At 39.5% G+C, this 10,181-nt stretch overlaps 1 protein-coding gene across 1 annotated transcript; it reads right to left on the bottom strand.

The window, feature by feature from the left end:
- Positions 1-1,268: 1,268 nt before the first annotated feature.
- Positions 1,269-6,533, bottom strand: wnt1 (wingless-type MMTV integration site family, member 1). Its single transcript, XM_060938456.1, has 5 exons — positions 6,524-6,533; positions 6,305-6,413; positions 2,297-2,550; positions 1,857-2,122; positions 1,269-1,760 (listed from the first exon to the last, which is right to left on the bottom strand). The coding sequence occupies exons 1-5, from the start codon at positions 6,531-6,533 to the stop codon at positions 1,269-1,271; spliced, it is 1,131 nt and encodes a 376-aa protein (XP_060794439.1).
- Positions 6,534-10,181: the final 3,648 nt, after the last annotated feature.

Here is a 10,181-nt window from a genome sequence, read left to right as displayed (position 1 = left end):
AGCATAAATATATATTCATCTATGTTTTCGTATTTACAACATTTTGGTTTTGCCAGCTGATATACAAAACAGTTGTTGTGGTTTCACACTCCACGCTTCACTGTCAACTAGGTAGCAAGTAATTTACAAGATTATCTTATATCTTCTATCATCATTTTATTTTACATAGTGGTACAGGTGCCCTTTTTCTTGTGCATGGTCTGATCCAAGTTCGATGGATAAGTTTCTCTTGTTATACAGTTACTAAACGTTTAGTGCTACTCCATACACCCTCAAGAAACGCATCAACTCAGAAGTCTCGTTCAGTGTTTGGTCACTACATTCATTCGTTTTACGAGAAATTGCTGCTCTCTTGGTTCATGTTTGTTTACAGTCATTCTTTATCAGTACCATGGTGTGGTGTACCACACAGTAGCGAATACGAATACAAAATGACAGAACGTCGTTAACCAGAGCGGGAAGTACGCTGAGTTTGAGTGGGAAATCTTAAGAATTTGGATGATATCCAGCATTCCTGCACTACACAGAAATTGGGAAATGGCACATGCTTGCGATGTACTTCACATCATATGACAGTATATATATATTTTTTTTTGTAAGAAAAGTTGAGCTGAAGCTAAAGAAAACAACGCTCTGATATTTTAAAGTACTATCCTGCAGTAGGAGTTTTTCATCGTTTATGAGGGAACATGCTTGTGGTTCCCTGGCCACAGAAACATCTGTCAGAGTTTGTGTCCAGTTCCTGCTTCCCAGTTTCTTGCTCCCTGGAGAATCAGAGAGCAAGAGAGGGAGGAGATGGCACAACCCTGAGACTGGTGGTTCTGGCCTCCAAATCCGTGCGTATTTTTGGATTGTATCCTTCTCAGTAACTAGCTCGATTCTCTGTGTGCCATACTGGATAGTAGTGCATAGTAGTCTCCACTGGATTTCATTCATTTAATTCAATGCACTCGCTCTATATCTACTATTATAATGTTTTGAGTAAATGCTTAAATGTAGGGTTTGTGCCCAAGCACTTTAGAAATGCACAGCTTTTAAGATTTCTCTCACAGTACAATTTCAGTGACAGCTCTGTTCGATAGTAGAAAAATAATATCAAGGAAATGACTGATTATCATATGTCTTGCCATAGTCATGTCATTTGCTTCTTGTTTTAATCCCCATTAAAACAAACCCTCTGTCAGTTTTTGCCGCCTGGTCAATCAAATCCAGTGACCACTTCCATGCCCTATTGATGATCTCAGGAATAACGCTAACTGCCGCAACTGTTATAAACACTGGTGCAGTGTCTGCGTCCTGGTGCAGTTTAGGCAGCTCACATGGCAGCACCAGTGGAAAGTGCAGTGACATCTCTCAGTGATCTTCTCAATCCGGGTCTTATACCCTCTCCCACAGCACAGCAACTCACAGCCATCCAACGCTGGTGAGGAACTGTTGCAGGTGCGCTCAGATGTCCCAAGCGTACCTATTTTGCTGTTGTAGGAGCAGAAATTGGGCGATTTTTCAAAGTAGACGAGGTCTTGCGCAGAAGGGAGTTTGTGAGCAGGGTTCTCCGGCTGGAGGTGGCGAGGGTCAGCTCGGTGAGATGCCCGGTTGCTGCCTTTATTGGCGTACACCACTCTGGAAGCACCATCAAAACGGTCTTTTAATAAGTCTCCAACTGTCCTGAAGCTGGGCAGACGCATCCAGCAGGTGCGAATCGTGCAGGAACCTGACATCCCGTGACACTTACAGTCCTGATGCATCTCTGAGGAAACCGTCTGGAGGAAAAGATGAAGGAAAAAAAAAGTTAGACTCCAAGCTGATTTATATAGCTATAACTTACCATTTTTAGTAAATGATTACTGGTGTCTTACACTTCTCCCCGCCTCATTATTGTGGACATTAATGAGGTATCTCAGATCTCGGCCCCTCTCACTAGAGTCCACAAACTCCCGTGTAAACATCCTGCCAAAATCAACATTGTCGCTACAGCCTCCCCAGTGCCAGTCTGGACCCCCTGGCCCTCGTCTCCGATAGTCACAAGTGCACGATTCGATAGAGCCTTCAGAACAGGACCGCGCCACCGCATGGGTAACACCAGCACTTGTGATGGCAAACACAAATGCCGTCTCTCGGCAGCCTGACAAAACAAGAACCACGGCATTCTTTAGGAATTCCCTGTGTATATTTATAAATACATAGTTGAAGCAGCTCTTGCGGTTAAATTCCACAGTATAGTAGCCTTATAATAAAAATCTTAAGAATGTGGAGGAAGAGATCCATTATGTAAGAGTGCAGAACGAAATACGCTTACCTCTGTTGATGATTTTGCCAAACACTGTAGGGGTGTGGGACGTCGGGCAGTTCCAACGGCGGTTGCGGAACTGCCACTTGCACTCCTTGATTGCCGCATGAAGACCGGCTGCAATGGCATGGAGGATGCCGGGGTTTTGCCGAATTAGCCTCCTCTGCCGACGGCTCAGCAAAGCAAGGCTAGGGTCCAGGGCTAATTGCACATTCTTGCTATTGGTGAGGAGGTTGGTGGATGACGCTACATTCACAATCCCCCTGGCAGAGGAGAAACAACAGTAAGCCTGACAAGGGTATGCTCTCAGTGTCACAAGAATTGTTTATTTCTGTCATTATGATTATGCAGAATAAGGAAACATGAAATCATTTGTCAGTGTTCATTCTTTCACATTTTCATTTTCACTCCCTGAATAGCATGCTCTACTCGGCGTATACAATTATAAATGCGTAGAAAAAAACACAGTGAATTATTTGTGGTGATGTTCAAATTACAGAGCATCGTTACAACCAAGAAGGCCAGACGTAAGCTTACTAAGATCCTCCACATAAAACAGGAAATATTTTCTTAACCTTGACCTAATAAATAAATGCTGCTATAACAGTAGGCTATAATTATAGAGAACACAAACTATTAAGTTACACTTGACTGGAGATGGGCCAGTGCTATACCCAGTCTATAAATAATCTCAAGTGACATTAAATATTAATCACAAATTAGCCTGTTAAAGGCTTTTGACCACCAAAGCTGCTTTTAGTCCTGAGCATCTCATTTTCTTTGCATGATAGTTAAAGCAAACTCACACTGGTGATCAGAATAGCTGTCCATGCTTTTAATGTGACAATGGTACAGGTTTATTCGTAAAACGGCTATCAGGTTACTATTACTAAAACTTTTTATTCATGTGTTTTGTAATGCATATTAAACCAGTTTACATTATGCTTATCTTCGTGGTTGTGATGAGCCTAATTTTCACACACCGTTTTCTGAAACTAGGGTACCAAAATCGAATGTCCACTTTTTCTCTCCTTTCCAGCTCCAGTGCACCTTTACCAGTGATAAAAAAAAAGATTAAATGTACCGGGGATGACTGTAGAGATGTCCACGAGATGCTCCTCCTACTTATTGAGGCATGACATGTAAGAAGCGAGCAGCTCACTGTGAGCTTCTGCCTTTGTGCACAATCAATAAAGAATAAAACAAAATGTGCTGTTTGAGGAAGATAATCCACAATGGGGTGATATTATATGTGATGCATTTTCTTTCTTTTATACTGCACAGATTTGCCAACCATTACAATTTTTACTATATTAATAAATAATACATCATGGTTTTTTTTTAACCATTTATAGTTACATTTAATATTGTCGAATGTCCACAATACATGTTCCTTGTCCAGACTCTTTTTCTCTCTCTTGGAATTAATAAGAGAAAGTAATGCAACTTCTCATGTTACGGAGAAACCAAAGTCCTGAAAGAGTTTCCCATGGCAGAAAACATTACAGTGTACCATGTACAGTATACCAGAGACTCCTTCACTGTTAGAAATAGGGATACAGTAGGAGTCCATTTCTGTCCCCCAAGGTACAATCCAGGCTTGTAGTACTTGAGCTCAGCACTCAGACTCGAGTCCGACTCGTGCCCTAATTTTAAGGACTCAAGACTTGACTTGGACTTGAGCACTGATGACTTGGACTCGGACTCGTAAATTGGAGACGAGGACTCTGATTTTTTCTTTATTTTTTGTAACATGCCATAATAATTTGGCATAAGATATTTATATCTACATTAATTTTTGTATGAATTTTGTGCAAGAGTGTCACACCTGCACGCCTTGGCACATGCATTAGATAGACTCTCGGGCACGCTCCGGACAGCGCACATGCCGTAAACAGTTTCACATAAAGGCAGCAACAGCCACTGTCAAATGGTGCAGTTGGAGTCTTGTTCCTGGACTCGACTTGGATCAATAGTGGGCTTGACTCAAAATTTTCTTTAATGACTTGGACTTGACTCAGACTTGAATACTGGAGACTCCAGACTGGACTAGGACTAGAGGTTTAGTGACTCAACTACAATCTACACTAATGTGCCCCCTAGGGCTCATTATTGGACCTCAGCATAACTATGTGTACTTTTTAGGGCCAAAAAGGTCCATATATGTTCCCAATCAGTATCAAAGGTACAAATAAATACCTTAGAGGGAGGGTACTGCCCCAGTGACAAGCCATTGTACCTCTTAAAGGACAATAATGTTCTTTATTATCTGAGTGTTCCATAAATGTTAAATACATGTTCCATAATGTTTTGTTTAAAAAAAAACAGTCTTTAGTGTGTTTATTATTAGTGTTGATTATGTAGATTGTCTGGCAAACAAATCTCTGTGAATGAGTTGCTACTATAGAAACACCAGCACATTAATACCATACTGTGATTTGCCTGGCAGCCATCACTAGAGCTGCTGTTCTAGAAAATTAATCAACACCTTCTGACCAATCAGACTCGATATTTCAACAGTGCTGTGCTACTATAGCTTATTATTAAACACCTAGTAGAGAATAATGTGGGCAAGGACACGTTGTTTTATCCTGTGTATGCAGGAATGTCCAGCACCTTACAGAAGAGAAGGATCTCTGAATTGGATCTGCAAGGGAACCGATTCATCACTCATGATCTAAATCCACATTTAATTTAGCCCATATTGGAGAGAAATTATTGTCATGCGTTCAAGCCGCACTGTCAAAATGGCAAGGAGAGATACTGGGAGAGAGAGAGAGAGAGAGAGTGCTCTGTGTAAATACAGTGTATTTGGCTGAACTATTTCACTCCTATATTCACTGGGGGAATAAAGGCTGACTTGGAAGGTTTTTACAGATTAATTAACGAGTCCAGAAAATGAATAAAATTTCATATTGATACAACAGGGTCTAGAATAAAGTTTTTATTCTTAGATAGATAGATAGATAGATAGATAGATAGATAGATAGATAGATAGATAGATAGATAGATAATTTTATTTAATGTCGATATGTACAGTGAGCCAAAGACTCGTAATGAATACATTCGAACCATTATATAAAATCTAATAATTCTTTTTTTTAATGCCTTGGCATTTCGGATCTTTTGTATTTGTGTTATTTTTTCTGATTTTAATAAATTAGAGGATGTTTACTCTTTTTTCTTTTTTTTCTTTTTTTTGCATTTGTGTGTGTCATATAAACCACTGGATGCCTTAATTTCCTTCAGGATGAATAAAGTATCTATCTATCTATCTATCTATCTATCTATCTATCTATCTATCTATCTATCTATCTATCTATCTACACTCTAAAAAATAAAGGTGCTTCAGTGGTTCTTCAAATCTCTGGATGGTTCCATGGAGAGTCAAAACTCTGTGATGAACCATTACATTATGCGAAAGGTTCTTCACATTGGAAATGGTTCTTCAGATCCTGGCATTCTCTTCCCATTTGCTGGTCAATGCACATAAGCTATGTTTACACAAATCTGTCTTCACTGCTCAAACAAATGGTTTAAATGGTTCTTTAAAGATCTGTGGCATGAACGGTTCTTTGAAGCCCTGAAAAAGGTTCTTCTATGGCATCGCCCTGAAGAACCGGTACTGGCCCCATTATTTTTTAGAGTCTATCTATCTATCTATCTATCTATCTATCTATCTATCTATCTATCTATCTATCTATCTATCTATCTATTAAAAAGCTAAGTGCTGAATTACTCCCGACAGTGTATCTAGCTGGAAATAGACCAAGGAAAGTGACTTTAACCCTGGAGCACTGTATTAAAAAGTTCATTAAAAAGAGACAAATCTGAGTAAGACCGACGAAGGACGTATCCTCATCATCCTCATCATCATTAGCATCATCAGCATCAGTACCATCATCATCATCATCATCATCATCATCAGTATCTTAAATATAAACATAATCATCATGAGGAACAGTTATAAGGAGAGAGAGAGAGAGAGAGAGAGAGAGAGAGAGAGAGAGAGCTCACCACCACCGGCCGCTGCTGTTGGCCGCCGCTGAGCTGGAGATGCGGGAGGAGAGCAGCAGCACACAGGCGGCTTTCAGTGCAGTGAACAGCGTGAGGAACTGCATGGCACCTACAGGAGAGAAAAGTGTGTTAAACAGTGTGTGTGTGTGTGTGTGTGTGTGTGTGTGTGTGTGTGTGTGTGTGTGTGTATATATATTTTTTTTCCATATATGCACTTACCACTCCACATTCCACAGAGATACACGTGTTGGGGAAAAAAAATCTTCTTCGTGAGCACCGATTTTATCCGTTTCTTAAATGATGCTGATACTGCTGGATGATGATGATGATAAGTGATGATAAGTGATGCTGCTCCGCTCAGCTCCTCTCAGTGTGCTGCGCTCAGTCCCGCACACTTGATCCCCTCGGTGAGTGATAGACGACACATTCTTCACTTATTGAGCGCTATGAGATGAACAAAAAAAAAGAAGAAGAAGAAGAAGAAGAAGGGGATTTGCTGCACTCATCTCCCTCACTTTTCCTCCTCCTCCTCCTCCTCCTCCTCCCACCCTCCTTTGAAAAAAGGACTGAAAAGATGGATAGGTTAATTCTCTTCATAGGCACCAATGAATGAAGCAGCAAAACAAGAAAACACAAGAGAGGACAGGACACAGAGGAGGACGAATGAATAATGATTTTTTTTTTTAAATGCACGTATAGCAAAGAGCCTATCATTTCAAGGGAAAAAAATACATATTATCCGTTAGATCCGGTTAAGGGTCGTGCGTTTGATGAGTGCAGCTGCGAAATGTTTTATTTCCCGCTTTGTTTTTGCGTCTTCCATTTGTAATTTAGCAGGATTTATTCCATGAGCAGAGTAAAAAGCTGTGTGTGCAGAGTGCAGGGTGTGCAGCATCTCTCTCTCTCTCTCTCTCTCTCTCTCTCTCTCTCTCTGAGGACAGTACAGACAGAGTGCAATATGAACCATCTAATCTGGCCCGTTTTTTGCCCACAGTGTTTGGATTACTCCCTTTAACCGCGTCTCCTCCCTCTCTCACACCCAGAAAATAAAGTTTTCATGAAGTCTTCATGAACTCCAGCTAATGCTCATCAGCCCCTATTTATATTTTTCCACATGATTTATGGATAGTCGGGCTACTCCGGTTATAATTCCTAAATCAGTCCCTTGTGGAAATTCCTATTTTGTTTTTGGTAACAAATTTTAGGTGAGCAAGAGGTAAATTATGCAGGATCTGGGAGAAATACCTATTACAGATACAGTTTATCAGCCTAACTGTATTTTTCTAAACATTTATCGAACGGTTCTGGGAACATTTTTATGGGTTGTTTCGAGGGGTACAGATGAAAGGGCAGTTGTTTTAGCAGGATTAATAGCCTAACTCTTTGGATTAAACAAAAAAAAAAGTTTTAGGGGTGACACGAGCTAGAGAAGGGAACTAAAGTGGAGATATGGCTTCCAACATCTGGACTGCAGACGTTCCTTCATGCAGCGCATGGCTGTACACTGAAGCCGTGGCAGCAGTCAGACATCAGCTCTAGATATATCAAAAAAAAAAAAAAAACCTCTTTTGCACTGAGAACAACCCCTGGGGAAATTTTGTGCCGTCTTGGTTTTGTTGAACTTTTTTTTTTTTTTTTGAGTGCTGACAAAAAAAAAAAAAAAAGGTGATGTCCTCCTACATTCTTTGGAATCCTCATCCTCATCCTCATTCCACACGCGCACGCAGTCTCATTTCATCTGCATGATGTTACATGAGGTCGTGATATGCAAATGTTCTCTATATAATAATAATAATAATAATAATAATAATAATAATAATAATAACCTAAATGTTTTATTGTGTGCTGTGATCAGTGTGGCCAACCTCAGACTCCTCCACATGTGAATCTGAAACAGCACGCACATGGAAATAATTTTCTCTCCAAATAAAAACAATATTTAGGCTAGCCATGGTCAGATCAATGCTCTTAGCAGCAGTGCGATGGGAATTTGGCATTTCCTTCGCATCGTACAGTCCTATAGGCACAGTGGTTTCTCTGAGGATTGGCCCCAAATGGCCAACTGAAGGAAGGAAATGCTCTTTTTGTTTGCGGGTGTTTCATTCTGCTCTTCACTCTCAGCTCTTGAAGGCGCTTAGGACTGGTTTCCTGGTGCATTCATGCGACTCGGAGCAGATTAGCGGCAATCCGGTTAAAGGGATATATGCCTTTTTATACACAAATCAACTTCAAATCACTTTTTAAGCCACTTAGAATTTACACGCCATAGCAACAAAAATGCTAATGCACCTTTTTTTTTTTATTGCTGAAGCTTAAGCAATGAAACAGAGAAGATTAGACGACGAATTGTCAGTGTCTCTTGTTACAAAATAGTAATAGATGGCTTTAACTTAATTTTATTAAATTAATCCGACTTAGGTTTGACAGTCAGAAAGTAAGCCGATTCTTATTCTTCTCGGATATGTCATGACCTCTACGTGCACAAAACGTATATAGGGTCCTTATTAGACATTATAGAGTAGCCTATTATATGAAGCATTAGGCCAAAATAACAGCAGAGATGTGCTTCAGTTCTTGTTTGTTTTGTGTAAATAAGCCTATCTTTTAGGAAGGCGCAAATGGATATGGTCCAAGTAGGCTATTTTTTCCCCAGGAAACATGCATGCACTCTTGTGACTTTATTTATTTATGCTAGGTGTATTGCTGTATATATATTTTGTTGCTGTTGTTTATTAGAATCCAGGTTAGTGCCTTTATTTCTGGTTTGTGTTTAGGGTTTTAGAATTGGGTCTATGCCTAAGCAAAATGATGCATCATTCAGTGAGATGACTTCTCCTTCTTATTCGTTTTAAAAGGAAAACTTGATATGCACTTTATATATATATATATATATATATATATATATATATATATATATATATATATATATATATATATATATATATATATATGGTGCATATCAAGCCTTTAGTGAGTATGGATATAATTTGTTTTGTATGTGCACTTGATTGTTCAATAACCTGCAATGTCCCTTGGGGGGGGGGATTTTCAATAACTTGGTTTTCTACGCAATAAAAAAAAATATTCACCACTAACAATAATTTATATCCTTGTTAATAATAAATAGCCTAATAAGGGGAAGAGTGTCAGTCGGTTGTGCGAACGCGTGCACTCAGAGAAATGTCTGTGGGCGGGTGAAGTGGCGCATCAGCCGCTTATTGTTAACAGAAGTGCACGCCTGCCTGCTGCTCCTGCTGCTCCTGCTTCTACTTCTGCTGCTGCTGCTGCTGCTATTCAGGTTAACGCGCATGTTTCCAAATTCCACCCTCAGCATCTATCATTACACAAAACAGGGTTTGCATGCAATTTTGACCTGTTTTGTTCAGGTTTTTCTGTAGCCTTTTACTCCTTCACAATTTAGCCAATGTTTCACATATCATTCATGCTGTGCATGTTTTTATTTGTCTGGCACATGGTTTTATATATCTCACTCACACAGTGCATTATTCTCATGTTGACATTTTATAGTGCACCCTATGTGTTTTTATTATCACTTGTCAGGCATGTGGTGTTGTTTGTTTTGACTTATTTTCACATATTGGGCATATCACCTTTTTTAAAGAATTTTTTTTCCTTCTTCTTCGCATATGATCACTGTGCAAATATAACGTTTAAATTGCACCTTTACATGTGACGTGATGGCATATGATTCACGGAATCACGTGGAAAAACTTACAAGCACGTAGCCTGTTGTGATTATCCGTGCTCATTTGTGTCTGGTGTTAATAATAATAATAATAATAATAATAATAATAATAATAATAATGTGCTGTGCAGTTGCATTAGGGTATAATTTCACTCCCTAAATTAGAATTGG

The sequence above is a fragment of the Neoarius graeffei genome, chromosome 13 (assembly GCF_027579695.1).
Source record: "Neoarius graeffei isolate fNeoGra1 chromosome 13, fNeoGra1.pri, whole genome shotgun sequence".
NCBI lineage: Eukaryota > Metazoa > Chordata > Actinopteri > Siluriformes > Ariidae > Neoarius > Neoarius graeffei.
This window is presented reverse-complemented; position numbering and strand designations above follow the sequence as displayed.